The sequence below is a fragment of the Myotis yumanensis genome, unplaced genomic scaffold (genome assembly GCF_028538775.1).
Source record: "Myotis yumanensis isolate MYYU_CA2020_CCGP unplaced genomic scaffold, mMyoYum1.0.hap1 SCAF_5, whole genome shotgun sequence".
Lineage (NCBI taxonomy): Eukaryota > Metazoa > Chordata > Mammalia > Chiroptera > Vespertilionidae > Myotis > Myotis yumanensis.
Genome location: NW_027223756.1, coordinates 29,973,883 through 29,989,277, shown reverse-complemented (window position 1 = coordinate 29,989,277; position 15,395 = coordinate 29,973,883). Strand labels below are relative to the sequence as shown.

At 42.1% G+C, this 15,395-nt stretch overlaps 1 protein-coding gene across 2 annotated transcripts in view; it reads right to left on the bottom strand.

Moving 5' to 3' along the window:
• Positions 1-15,395, bottom strand: part of SIL1 (SIL1 nucleotide exchange factor) — a 214,986-nt gene that overhangs the window by 50,584 nt on the left and 149,007 nt on the right. For both annotated transcript variants that reach the window (XM_070414888.1, XM_070414889.1), the window contains exons 6-7: positions 14,133-14,324; positions 6,575-6,696 (exon numbers count right to left, since the gene is read on the bottom strand). In XM_070414888.1, coding sequence (XP_070270989.1) covers positions 6,575-6,696; positions 14,133-14,324 — 314 coding nt within the window. The remainder of the gene's footprint in view (positions 1-6,574; positions 6,697-14,132; positions 14,325-15,395) is intronic.

Below are 15,395 nucleotides of genomic sequence, written 5' to 3'. Positions count from 1 at the left end.
AATCAATAAAAATATATTTTAAAAAATAAAAATAAATGGTTTGAGCATCTCCCCTCTTACTGAAGAAGTGTAAAAAAGAATTTTTTATGCTCACTTGAGGATATGTTTTTATTTATTTTTAGAAAGAGGGCAGGGAGAGACACAGAGAGAGAAACACTGATGTGGGAAACATTGATCGGTTGCTGCTGTATGTGCCTTGACTGGGGATCAAACCTGCAACCTAGGTATGTGCCCTGACTGGGAATCAAACCCACAACCTTTTGGTGTATGGCAGGGGTGGGCAAACTTTTTGACTCGAGGGCCACAATGGGTTCTTAAACTGGACCAGAGGGCAGGAACAAAAGCATGGATGGAGTGTTTGTGTGAACTAATACAAATTCAAAGTAAACATCATTACATAAAAGGGTACGGTCTTTTTTTTTTTTTTTTTTAGTTTTATTCATTTCAAAAGGGCCAGATCCGGCCTGCGGGCCGTAGTTTGCCCACGGCTGGTGTATGGGATGACACTCCAATCAACTGGCCAGGGCAGGAGTGTGGAAATTTAGCTCCTGGAGTCAAGAAGTCAGAACTAGTCCTAGAGGTCACATTTGAACGTTTATTCAAATGCTGGCATCTAAAATATCTGACCTCATCCCAATCTCTAGCCTTCTATATTCAGTTGCAAGTAACAAAGTAATGACACTGTTTTTTAAAAAGCACACATTTAGCCCTAACCGGTTTGGCTCAGTGGATAGAGCGTCGGCCTGTGGACTGAAAGGTCCCAGATTCGATTCCAGTCAAGGACATGTACATGGGTTGCGGGCACATCCACAGGAGGGGGTGTGCAGGAGGCAGCTGATCAATGTTTCTCTTTCATTGATGTTTCTAACTCTCTATCCCTCTCCCTTCCTCTCTGTAAAAAATCAATACAATATTTTTAAAAATAAATTAATAATTAAAAGCACACATTTAATTTTCTCTTACAAACGTCTAGAAGTAGATGGTTCCAAAATCAGGATAGTGGCTAAACTATATCATAAAGGACCTAGTCTCCTTCGGTCTTTACTCTCTATTACGCTCCTCAGCATGAAGGCTTTTTATCCTTGTGCTATTCACTTCAGTGGTATAAGCCGACTGCTGTAGCTCCAAGACAACTATAACAAGGCAGGAAGAGTAGGTAGGGTCTCCTTACCTTATTATAAGAGGACAAAATCCTTCCCAGCAAACATCTCTTTATGTCTCATTGATCAGAACTGGGTCACATGCCCATCTCTAAGTCAATCTATTTCCATGGAGAATGGGATTACTATGCTTACTTTAGACTATTGATGGCTCATTTCCTAGCAGGAGAGGGAATCCCCTCCCTGAACACACTGCTTCCCTCATAATATCAAAATTCCTTAAAATAGATTTTTATTTTTAAAAAAGTTGTTTAGTAGATACCAACAGAGGAAATAAAACTCCACAGGATTCATTCACCAACTAAATAAGGGGAAAGAAGACTCAAATATCACTCAGAAGTTTCAAGCCTGGGTAACTACGACAATCATACTGCCAAGAATAGATAAAAAAAGAGAACGTGGGAGGAAAAATCTAGTTTGTGAAAGAGACAAAAATGAATTCCATTTTCTTATCCTTACTTTGAGGTGCAATTAGTCTGGTGGAAATGGAGGATGAAACCTGAGGAGAAGAGCTGGACTTCAACCCACAATGAGGTAGTATTTGAAACCATGGGAAAAGGTAGGACTGGCAGAGAAAATAGAGAAAGAAGACTAGGCCAGAAAAATCTTGGTGAATAGCTATAATTAGGAGATAGTAAGAAGATGGTGTTGCCATAAAGGAAAAGAAGAGGGAGTAATTAATTACTGATATATAGGGACTACAATCCTGTGGCAGCCAAAAAGTAAAATTTCCAAAAGAAAGCAGTGGTTGACACTATAGACTGCTACAGAGATGTCAATGATTCCAAAATACTCTTGAAAATGTTCAGGGATGGCAGGAACATAACACTCATGTGCGCTTATTTGGATCCCCTTTTGTCTACCCTTTCAAGAAGTTTGGAAGGAAAGGAAAGTAGAGGTTGTCAGGTTAGACGCAATTGGATTAATAAGTTAATGGTGGCACAGGGGTCAGTGGAGAGGTAACTGAGAACACTTATAGGCTAAGAGGAAGGAGCCTAAAGAGAGGGAAGAGAGTGAGAAGTACTGATGGTGAAGGGAAAACAGAAAGATGTGCAGATTCTGGAGGTCACAATAAGGACAAAACCCATGTTTAACAGGAGAGAAAAAAATGTGAAGAGACAATGGAGGTGACAACATGAGATGTTGGAAAAAATGGGAAGCGAGTTTTAAGATATCTAGTGGATCACAGAAGTAAAGATAAAGACAATGTTGAGAATGTTGACCCCAGTAAACTCACCAGGAAAGACAGATGAGCACTGAAATTTGCTGTGTATGTCAAGAAAGAAATCTGGAAATTGGAAGCCAATAGATGAAGACAGGACAATGGTTGAATGGTTAAAAATGAGTCGGTAAAACTTCAGTGAGGCTCTTGGGCTGCAGGACGCCCGGATGCCCCAAGCCTGAGGCCGATGTGACAAGAATGGGAGTAGGGAAACTTTTCTGTCCTCTTTTTTATTTACTTACTTAATTTATTTTGTCTTCACTTTTTAAATAAAGCTGTTGGTCTAACTAAAAAACAAACAAACAAACAAAAAAACTTCAATGAGAAGAGTACAACTGAGGAAACCAGAAAGTCAATAAAAGGGTGAGAGGGTACAGGGTCAAGAATAGGGAAGACATTCATTTTATAAAGAGATTTATTTAACCCAAAACCTTCTAAAGAAGCCCATGTAATTGCATAATAATTCATATAATGAGACTTATTAAAGGTGGATGTAGAACACCAAAAGTGACTGAGGCAAGGGCAAGAGAACAGCAAAAGTCAATGCTCCCTAGTGTAAGCACATCAGTTTCTTGATAATTTAACATTAACAGTTAAAAGGTCAAGGTTACAGCCCAGCTGGTATGGCTCAGTGGTTGAGGGTCAATCAATGAACCAGGAGGCCATAGTTCGATTCCTCGTCGGAGCTTCGATGCCTGGGTTTCAGGCTCAATCCCCAGTAGGGGGTGTACAGGAGACATCCAATCAGTGATTCATTCTCTCTCTCTCTCTCTCTATCTCTCTCTCTCTCTCTGAAATCAATAAAATATATATATAAGAAGGTCAAGGTTACATATAGGAATAAAAAAGAAAACAAAAGGAGGCATACAGTTTGCTGAGAATGTTAAAGAAAAACCAGATTTCAGAAAGCTGCATGGCCTCTGAAATTCACAAGGCCTTTCTGAGATTTCTTATACACAGAAATACAAATGACCTATTCGGGACTCCACAGACTCCTGGTAGGTCAGATGCAGACAGACACACACAGGTGCCATCATGAGATGAAATCAGGTCATAGAAAAGCCACTGAAAATAACTGACTTGAAGATGAAAAGAAGTTTAAAAAAAAAGAGAAGAAGAAACCATAAAAAGATGAAGCTGCCAAAAGCATCAGACTCCTATTTCCACTTATCTTCTTATGCAAGAGTTTGACCTGCCTTATACATGGGCAACAAACAGCAGAAAATGAGTATGTGTGCAACCCATAAATAAATATTAATAATAGTTAAATAAGGGAACAAACTATTTCAGTGACCATTTAACATTCAGTATCACATCAACTACATTTATATTAATTCTTTCTATTTGATCTTGGAATAACCGCTTCATATTTAACACCAAGGAAGAGATTTCTTCATCCATAGATGTGTGTGGAGGCCTTATTAAACAATTAAGACAGGTAGGCAAATAAAGCAGCAAGATTATTTGCTTACCCTCATTAAACAGTAAGATTAGCACCAAGAGTTATGCTAAGGGTAGAATTTAAGCACCTTAACAGAAGAGAAAATAAGGAAGTAAAGGTTTGTAACTGTAAAAACAAAAGAAATAATTGCCTCATAGTGAAAACTCAAAATAAAAAGGACATATGATGAGCATTATGATGTTATATATCCCTTATCACTGACAGGTGCTTTATAAGCATTTTCACAGGACTTACTGTATATGTTATATCATATCCACTTAACCTTATGAAATGCAAAGGACACCTATTTTTTTCCTAGTTAATAAATGCAAATGGTAAGGATTAGAAAGGTGAAATTACTTGCCAATAGGCAAACATGCAGAAAATGTAGAAACTGGACTTGAACTAGATATTCTAACTCGAGGTAAAGTGATGTGCCTAGTCCTCCCAATTGCTCAAATGTTTGGAATGACTGAGCAGTATTCTTGCCCATCAGCAGAAAACTAGAAGGAATGACTTCTAAATAACAGCCCCAAACCCGGGGACTCCATGATTCCAATGTGCTCACCATCCCTTGAATAGCCTCTTGACAAAGAGCAAGCTCATCCAATCATTGTGTGTGTGTGGTATAGTGTAGTGTTGTGTGTACCTATAGGCTGGGGACAGGGAAGAAACTGCAGAACCAACACTTAGGACATTAAAAGGAAATAATGAATATCAGACTAGAGCACTGAAACCTGTCTCTCTGCATAGAAATATTCTTACCTTTCATAAAACATTGACATTTCCAGCCTGCTGCTGGCTTCCAAAAGCTCTGGCACCATACCATGTTGTCACTGCAATGGCCCTCCAGTGAGCCATCAAAAGCCCAGCTAGAATGTTTTGAATATAGCTGTATGCTTGTCACCAAAACAATAAACTGCAATATTTTATATTTATCTCTATTTAAATTTTAGTTATACTGCATAAATGTTAATACAGTCTTACCCTCACACAATCACAGAAAAGTCTTAATAATACCACATATTGGCACAGCCCCCAGGAAGGTTATGGCCTGCTAAGCAGGCCCAATACATACTTCTCAAGTCACTTAGTCTCCTTTAGTTAAGACGTGACATCAACATACTACACAGTTTCCCCCAAGAAATGTGTTTCCAGAAGCAATGGCAAGGAACAAGTAGGATCATTTGTTTATATTGAAAATGGAAAGAAATACTTGGGATTAGGAAAAAGATTTCCAAAAAGGGTCTGGGAAAAGATGTTAATAATGTTTGATTTAGTTCTTTTATGGCTTAAGAAACAAAAAGTGAGCCTCAGTAAGTTCTCAAGCTTCTAAAGCCTTATGAGGATAAGACCTGGGACCTCTCCAGGGCTGAAATCACAGCTATCAATGACAAACTTAGGTTCTCCACTTTTTCAGTGGATGCACAAGCATCCTGGGAGACCAAGGGAAATGGAGTCCCTTGGAAGCCACAGCCTTGACTGCCAAAAACTCAACCACAGAACAAGCAGGGCTTCAAGATCAAGGCAGGTTAGTGATGAGAGAAACAAAGGCCTGCAGTGCTCTCAGTCTCTCCTCATGGAACAATTTTTCTGGTCTTCCCTGCTTTGCCCCTAATTTACTAAGAAAAGATGCTGAAGCTTTTCAGAATGAGAAGACATCAGACAGATTCTAATTAAATAAAGATAGGTATGGATGAAAGGCAAAGGAAGTCTTTTCAAAACGAAGTCTCCAATGGTAAAGACGTTCAGAATAGCCTATTTCCTACAACATCACAATCCCTGCATCCAAGCAAGACAACCCTAATAGTCACCACCCATTCCCTTATAGCAAGAATCAGAATATTTGTTTCTGTTTTAGAGAAACAAATGGACTTAGGAGATTTTCAAAACTGGAAGCAACTATAGGTCCAATAGACCAACGATAGCTTAAAGACATCTTGACATTTTTAGCGTGAGTATAACAAAGTGGTGCCCACATACCTTAATGCATCAACTCTTTGGAGAGATCAGTCTTCTAGCATGAGCTAGACTAATTAAAATTTAAACAACTCCCAACTCAGAGGGTCCGTTAACCTGATTGCATGTTGACTGGTTCCAGACAACTAGGAAGAAGACACTTTCTCCCCAAAAGACCCTCCTTGGTCAGGTTCATAACTTATTCATTACCAGATGTATGTAAGTAGCTTCACTTCCAAAAGGATCAACTCTTGGGAGTACATCTCCCTTCCTCTATGATTGATATAACTTTTTATTAGCTTTGAGTAAAACAGAGAATGTGATCTAAAATATGTCATTAAATATCCATATATATAAGATGAGGGGGAACAGAGAATCATAAATGGTGACATCCTGGGTGAAAATTCTTATCTACTTGGAATAAGAGCAGAAGCAAACTCCTCTTACTCTAGTTTGAGTTTAGAGTGAAATAGAAATAGGGATATACATAAGTTTAAGTGTACCTTTTTCCGGGCCATTCCGTCTAAGAGTAAAGCTAGAATTCACCTGAAGGGCCCAAACAATCCTGGCTGATGAGAAGTCCATTCTCCCCCCCCCCCCCCCCTTTATTTTTCTTTATTGATTAAGGTATTACATATGTGTTCTTACCTCCCCATTGCCCCCCCCCCCCCCCCCCGCCTCATGCCCTCACCGCCCTGGTGTCTGTGTCCATTGGGTATGCTTATATGCATGCATACACGTCCTTTGGTTGATCTCTCCTCATTGCCCCCACCCTCCTGTATCGTTGCTCACCTGGAAAAAGCAGCTCCCAGCACAAATGCAGCATACTCCTTCACCAAGGGCTCTGTGCTATTCAGCCCATTGATCACCACTTGAAGGCCACCGAAGGAAAGCAGGTCCTGTGCATTATCCATCTGCAACAAGGGCACTGCTTAGTACAGTATCGTCATCAAGGAAAGAAGAGCTCTTCTATAGCCTTTCTTTTAGTGACTATTCAAAAACAAACTAAAAAGTCAAGTAAAAAGCAATGGTTGCCTTTCTAACAAGGAAAGAGTTTATAAAAACAAACTAAATTTTTAAATAATCTTAAATTTGAGAACTACTAATTAAACCAGCATGATTTATGAGCACCTGTATGGGAACTGGTGGAAATGGCACCTATTCATTGCTTAGGCCAAACATGTCCTGGAAAATTCTAATACTGTAACGAATCATAAAGCTTACTCCTAACGTACAAGCTATTAACACAAAGATCCAACATCATCAACACTACTAAATGGTGCCATGCTTCCTACTGATGTCTAAACCCAAGGCGGGCAGTGGAGGCAACAGACATTTTTTTTTAAAAGCTTAATTAGAAGTCAGGGACTATAAAAGGAGCCCATTGCAGGGGGAGGGGGATTTGGCAGAGTAATAGGAAGAAGAAAGAATAATACCCTTCTCTTCCCTCTTCCTCAATTCATACAGCCAAGGTTGACTGAATCTGGACAATCATGATAAAATCTGCACAAAAGCCTCACTCTCAAAGGCTTTAGTCTAGACCTGCAATACTGGCTAGTGCTATTTATTGGACAGTGCATAACATTTCCATTATTACATTAAGTTCTATCGTTTAGCACCGGGTAGGCTATCATTTAAGTTCCAAAGCCTCAAGTCCAGACACTCTATCTTTTATTCTATGAAAGAGGGGAGATCTCATTTCCCAAGCGTCATTAGAATCCCGGAACAAGCCCTCGCTGGGTTTAGCTCAGTGGACAGAGCATCGGCCTAAGGACTGAAAGGTTCTGGGTTCGATTCCAGTCAAGGGTGCATGCTCAGGCTGTGGGCTAAATCCCCAGTAGGGGGCATACAGGAGACAGCCAATCAATGATTCTCTCTCATCACTGATGTTTCTATCTCTCTTCCTTTCCCTTCCTCTCTGAAATAAATACAAATAAAAAATCATGGAACAAGAAGAGCTTTCTCAGAAAGGTGACTGGATGCCAGTTTCTTCATGGAGTAGCTTCAAGAATCCCTTGAAAATATCTTGGTTGCTACAAAAGCTGCCTCTTGCCCACATGCTGATCCCACTCTACAAATCATCAGGAAATCCCAGGAGGGTAGAGCCCAACAACAATGTGATTGCTACCCACCTTTTTCCTCCAGATGCCACAGAGCCCTTTCCTACCTGTGTCCTTCAAACTGGAAGAGGGCTCTAACAGAGAAATCAAGTTTAAAGAACTGTATTCTGCTCGCTTTGGGGTGGGCCTAGCCTGTTTTTGCCACTTAGAAGATCATTCTTATACATTCATATATACTCCACAAGAGCAGAGGTTTTTATCTGCCCACTATTGTAGGTCTAGTGCAGTGATGGCGAACCTATGACACGTGTGTCAGAGGTGACACGCGAACTCATTTTTTTGGTTGATTTTTCTTTGTTAAATGGCATTTAAATATATAAAATAGATATAAAAAATGTAAGTCTTTGTTTTATTATGGTTGCAAATATCAAAAAATTTCTATATGTGACACGGCACCAGAGTTAAGTTAGGGTTTTTCAAAATGCTGACACGCCCAGCTCAAAAGGTTCGCCATCACTGGTCTAGTGACTAGAATAGCACTAAGCATATAGTTAGGTGTTCAATAAACAAACATTAAACCAGTGAATGCATTTGGTCAGAAAAATATGTTACTGCAATAAACTCCACTGTAAGTTAAAAAAAAAAAAGGGGGGGGGGGCAATCTGGAGTATCTGTGCCAACAAAATGGATGGGTCCCTGGTACCACAGACCTGAAGAAATAGCCTAACCAGGGACATGAAGTAAGTATGGAGTTGGCACTGCCATAAAGGCCCCAAAACAGGGCTGGGATTTTTCTGCCATAAATAATACTTCCTTACATACTCTGTTTTTAAAATCCAAGAATTCATCACCTCTCCTCTGATCCTCCTTCCTCCAGGTCTTTTGTTTACAAAACCATGGCTCAGAGGCTTGTCACTCCGTGCCTAGGAATGGCTACATATCAAAGCTTGCATGAGTTCCTACAAAAACAGCTGCCACTCTGAAAGCCCCAAAATAACAGAGCCCAGAGTCACAAAGGTTCTGTACTAGATTATCTTTATTACTACAAAGATATTTCAGGGTATTATAAATGCTGACATTTATATAAGCATTTCAGTTTTCTCAAGATGTTTTCTCATTTGTTATTTCACTAGAGATGAGAAAAAAAGGAGTCATTCTGCCCACTGCATGCCCAGAAGATCAAGCTCCAAAATCTGGGTCTGGGGGCAGAACTTTTCCAAGGATACCTTCAGAATAAGGTGGGACAGGTGGAAAGGAAGTCAAGGTAGAAGAAGGGAGTGCTAAAGAAGAGGGTAGAAGAGAACTATGTCAACACTCAGGAGGAAAAAAGAGAACCACAACACTGATAAGACAAAGAGAGAAAAGGAAACCAAGAAAGGAAGAAATGGTGGTAAATAATTGAGGAGTCATGATGTGAGAGAAGGTAAACACACTGCCCCAGGGTGGATGGGCAGACAGAAGCTGCTCCTTATAAATAACTCACAAACTGTTTTCCACACCCATGGTTTTGCTTTTCACAAATCCTGTTTAATAATTCAAACACGGCTATGAGGAATACTTGGGCAGATCCATTTTGGGTCCTTCAAGCCCATGGCTCTCAAAACCACCAATCAGTGAATCTAGAATAGAAGTAGACTGGTGAAGTTCCTGGCAAGAAACATCCTATCTTCCTCAAAGCTAGTGCTACATCACCCCAATTCCCCACTGCAACTGGAACTCGAGGCTAAGCTGTGTCTTCTTTAATCACAACTTAACACTGTCGCATGGAAACCTGACATACCATCCCAAGCCAAGGACCTTATATTTCCAATTAAAAGGCTAATGACCCAAAACATTTATGACTCTTCTGTCAACAGGGCAAGTTTGGCCTCTAACAGGGGACTGGTTGATTACCAGGCTAACCTCAGGCTGCGGTGGACAATGTCCAACTGTTTAACTAGTGCCCTATGAAAGCAGAATAGGATATCACCTGGGTTTTGGGAAAACAGACATCTGTCAGAGCCCTTTTGTGTACTCACTCCCCTCTGCTAAGCTTTCTAGTCATTTTGGCTTTTTATGCTGCAACTAAAGGAAGAGCTTACAGAAACCTGGTAACTGAAGATCTATCCAAGTACGTTAAGATGAGAAAAAATAAAAGCTGTCAACATCAAAGCAGGACTGACTTAGCCAATAACCCCTAGGATCCTCAGTCCTTTAAATATCTATAATAGAAATGCTATTAGAATGTTTGTTTTTTCACCCTGAAGAGAAAGACTGGAAAAAGAAAAGAGAACCAGGTCCTTTTTTTTTTTTCCCCTCTAAGGAGATCACAGCCCTGCTATTTGCAGACTGAAAAAGAGTTATGAGCAGAGAAAGAAGATGAAGTGGCCGTCCCATAATTCCTGCAGATACAGTACACACTTATCCTCTCTCACCACAAAGGCTGACAAATCCTAAAGAGAGAATGTTTTTAGCCTAGTTTATAGAGAACAAGGATGCTGTCGTGTGTGGGAGGATGATGAAGATCTATGTCTTGGTGAGGATCTCAAAAAGCCTTTGATTATGATTACACCGCTTTCCTGGGGCAGCATTACCCCTAGGCTGGATTACTGCAACAGCCTCCTATCTGGTTTCCCTGCTTCTACCCATGACCACCCCACCCCTGCCTCTTGTCTAATTCTCAATAGAGCAGCCAGAGGGATCCTTTAAAAATAAGTCAGAGCATGTCATCCTTTAATAACGTCCAATTTCATTCTTTTCCATAACCTACAAGGAGCTCCATGATCTTCCTCCCATCACCTCTCTGAGTTACATCTACCTCTCTCCCTCTTCTCTCAGCTCCAGCCACACTGACTTCCTTGTGGTTCCTCAAATATATTAGACATGCTCCCACTTTAGGGCTAAGGGTATCTCCTGTTTCTCTTGCCCAAGAGGCTCCTTCCCTTCCCTGCTCTTTTTATTTTTTCATAGTATTTATCACCTTTAAACATATTATATATAATTTACTTATTAGTTATGTTTATTATCTATCTGTTTCAGCTAGAAGGTAAGAAATATATCCTAAGTGCCTGGAACATTGTCTGGGACTTAACAGACACCGAATAAATTAATTTATTGAATAAATAAATGTCTTCTCTTGGTTCCTTTTCCTTAGACTCACTCCCTTTCAGGCTTTATTCAAATGGTATCAGTAGCCTGTAAGAGGCAGAATGGCCAAAAGGTTAAGCGCACAGAGTTTGGGGTCAGTAAGGCTTTGTTGCAAATCCCAGCTCTACCACTAACTGGGTGACCTTGGGAAATTACAAGTGTGACCTCATTTGCCTCAGTTATAAAATGGGGTTAATATCAGTGCAGTGCCTACTCATAAGGCAGCTGTAGAAGCCAATACATTAATGTGTACAAAACACTTGAATATGAGCCAATTATATGATAATGCTCCATAAATGTTAACTATTATGACACAAGTCTGATCAGTCATTTCCCTGCTTCAAACTCTCCAGTGGTTCTTAGGATCAAGGATAAAATCATAAAGAGCATGGCACTGCCAACGCCAGCGCTCTGACTCCCTAACCTTTCCACTTTATCCCTGCTACCCCATCCCCTGGTCACTATGCTCTAATCTTTTCCAGGTCCTCAATTTCACCAAGCTCTTCTCTAACTCAGAATCTTTGCACATGATGTTTCCTCTGCCTGGAATGGCCTAGTCCGAGGGTTGGCAAACTTTTTCTAAAGGGCCTGATAATAAATATTGTTGACTCTGAGCCACATGGTTTCTGTCACAACTACTCAACTCTGCCACTGTAGCTTAGATACAGCCCAAAACAATAAAACAATACATAAACCAATAGGTGTGGCTGTGTCCCAAGAAAACTTTATTTATCTAAGTTGGCAGCGGGGCAGATTTGGGCCATAGTTTGCCATCCCCTGCTTTAATCTCCGCTCTTTGCCTAGCCAACTCCTATTCATCCTTTATTGCTCAGCTTAAATGTCACATACTCAGGGAAGCCTTCCCAATGCCCCCAACTAGGCTAAATTTCCCTGTCATATACTCCTACATTACCCTCTGCAGTCCTCAACACAATTTTAAATTCTCTCATCAAGTTGTTAATTTGATCACTGTTTAATTATTTATTTAATTACTAGAGGCCCGGTGTACTAATTTGTGCACAGGTGGGGTCCCTCAGCCTGGCCGGCAATGGGGGCCAATCAGGGCATCTCGGCCAGTCCTGATCGGGGCCATCCGGCTGGGGGAAAGGACCACGGGAGGTTGGCAGGCTGCAGGAGGTTGGCTGTGGGAGTGCACTGACCACCAGGGGGCAGCTCCTGCATTGAGTGTCTGCCCCCTGGTGGTCAGTGTGCATCATAGCAACCTGTTGACCGGTCTTTTGTGAATTGGTCATACCAGTCCCTTAGGCTTTTATATATATACGAGAGGCCTGGTGCACAAAAATTTGTGCACTTGGGGGTGGGGGGTCCCTCAGCCCGGCCTGTGCACTCTCGCGGCCTGGGACCCCTCAGGGAATGACCACCTGCTGGCTTAGGCCCGCTCCCTGGGGGATTGGGCCTAAGCTGGCAGTCAGACATCCCTCTGGCAGCCCGGGAGCCTTCAGAGGATGTCCACTTGCCAGTGGGGAGCAGGCCTAAGCTGTAGTCAGACATCCTTAGCCCTGCTGAGGAGGCGGGAGAGGCTCCCACCACCACCGCTGTACTGAAAGCCGTCAGCCTGGCTTGTGGCTGAGCAGAGCTCCCCCTGTGTTAGCACACTGACCACCAGGGGGCAGCTCCTGCATTGAGCGTCTGCCCCCTGGTGGTCAGTGTGTGTCATAGTGACCAGTCTTTCTGCTATTAGGGTCAATTTGCATATTACCCTTTTATTATATAAGACTAGAGGCCCACAGCACAAAAATTTGTGCACTGGGGGGGGCGGGGAGGGGGGTCCCTCAGCCTGGCCTGTGCCCTTTCGCAGTCTGGGACCCCTTGGGGGATAACCACCTGCTGGCTTAGGCCCGTTTCCCGGGAGATTGGGCCTAAGCTGGCAGACAGACGTCCCCCTGGGAGCCCGGCAGCCCTCAGGGGATGCCCACTTGCCAGCGGGGAGCAGGACTAAGCTGCAGTCGGACATCCTTAGCGCTGCTGAGGAGGCAGGAGAGGCTCCCACCACCACCGCTGTACTGGCAGCCGTCAGCCTGGCTTGTGACTGAGTAGAGCTCCCCCTGTGGGAGCACACTGACCACCAGGGGGCAGCTCCTGCATTGAGCGTCTGTCCCCTGGTGGTCAGTGTGTGTCATAGTGACCAGTCATTCCCAGTCGTTCTGCTGTTAGGGCCAATTTGCATATTACCCTTTTATTATATAGGACAGAGGCCTGGTGCATGGGTGGGGGCCAGCTGGTTTGCCCTGAAGGGTGTCCTGGACCAGGGTGGGGGTCCCGCTGGGGTGCCTGGCCAGCCTGGGTGAGGGGCTGATGGCTGTTTGCAGGCTGGCCACGGCCCCCAGCCACCTAAGCTCCCAGTGGAGGATGGCTGGAAGCAGGTATCTGGGGTTTATTTATCTTCTATAATTGAAACTTTGTTGCCTTTAGCGGAGGCCAGAGCTGGCCACGGCAGGCAGGAGGCTTGGCTTCCTCCATTGCCTGGGCAACCAAGCCTCCTGCTTGCTCCAGCTCCGTGGCTGCCGGCCATCTTGGTTGGGTTAATTTGCATATAGTTGCCGATTGGCTCGTGGGTGTGGCTTGGGGCACAGCGGAAGTATGGTCAATTTACATGTTTCTCTTTTATTAGATTAGATAGATTCCTTCTTACAAAATTGTAATCTACATGGAACAGGGACCACACCTACTTTACTTCTGCTGTATCCTCTGTTGAAAAATAAAGGAGGTAATCCTCCAAATGAAAAAGAGGTTGGCTCTGGCCTCTAAGAATGCATCTTGACCTGGCCATGTGGCTCACTGGTTGGGAGTGTTGTCCCATGCACCAAGTTCAATTTCTGGTCAGGGCTCATAATTTATGGGTTCTATCCCCAGTTAGGACAGGTATGGAAGGAAACCAATTGATGTTTCTTTCTCACATTGATGTTTCCTTCATTTTCTCTCTCCCTTCCTCTCTAAAATCAATAAAAACATATCCTTGGGTGAGGATTAAAAAAGAAAAAAAGAATGTATCTTACAACAATAGATATTGACCTAGATTAAAAATACAGTACATGCTGGGAGAGAAGTATAGATGCTGATGTATTTTCCAAAAGCTTAGGATGGGGGTTGGGGGGGAAGCTGTCAGTTAAAAAATCAGACTTATGGACAATGAAATACCATACCTGATGGACATAATATTCAAGGTCAAAGAGTGCAGCAATCTTCTCTTCCAGGCTGGAGCTGGAACTATTGAATTTGTTGATTAGCCGTACCATGATCTGCATGTCAGTCTCGATGACAACATTCAACTCCGCAAAGTCCCTTTTTAGCTCCTCAATGGGGCGGAAGAGACGTTTAACCTCAGCCTGCCTTGCCTAGGAAGCAAAGAGATGATTAATTAAATCAATTGGAGATATCTTTCCCAGACTCCTGTGGTCTACCATGGATGCTCCTCCTCAAAGAACTGCTTCTCCAACACTCAAAATTTTTGTTCATGTCTGCTATTAGAAATCCTGATATCTTCTAAGATGCTTTCAGAGTCTACTCATATAGCCCTTTGCCCCAAATAACACACTCAAGGTTTTCCAAGGTTCTCTTATCCCAATTTGACTTCCAATGTTCAGGAAGATTGAAAAGTCTTGTTGTTGTAATCACTGAGGTCAGGGGAACAATGCAAGCTCACTTTCAATCCTTAACATTACAGGGAAAGGCTGAGGTCTAAGGTGGAATAATCTACACCTTGGTTCTCTATATTCTACAATCATAGAATATCTTGGCTTTGTCCTGCCCAATCCAGCAACATTATAGGGAAACCCAGATGTAGAAAACTGTAGGTAAAGAGATGTCAGAGTGGGAGCAATTTGCTGATGAAAGTTAAATCACTGTCATTACTGTCAATCTAACTACAGGTGTACAATTTGTTCAACTGTTTCAAGTGGCTAAATTACTATATGTACTATACTCAAATCTCAATTTTCTCTCAATCCCTCCTTACCCCACATTCATACAAAGGTTTTAAAAATGAAGTGATGTTGGAGGTGAATAAAAGATTTTAATTAGATATTTTATACCTGTGACACTCCTTGTTTTCTTCCCAGTTTTAGAGGATAGTGCTTATAAAGAGTCTGAAATGTCACAGTGGTTTGTGTCTCTATCTTTTGAGAAAAATTAAAAGGCACGAATATTTATAAAAAGCAGGATGATGAGCAGCTGTCAGTTCCAAATTGCTCATCTATTTATTACCTTTGGGTTTTTCTCCAGTTATAAGCACGCCATAGAAACACCAACCAAAGGAATGAATCAGCCTCTCTTTTAAAAGACCAAGCTCCTAGCAGAATAATCACATCTATAGGATGCCATATTCTGCTTATAGCAGGAAAATGCTCTCCCTACACCCTGCTAGAGAACTCTGCCAGGCAACGAACTGTAGGATGACAAGCAAGTGA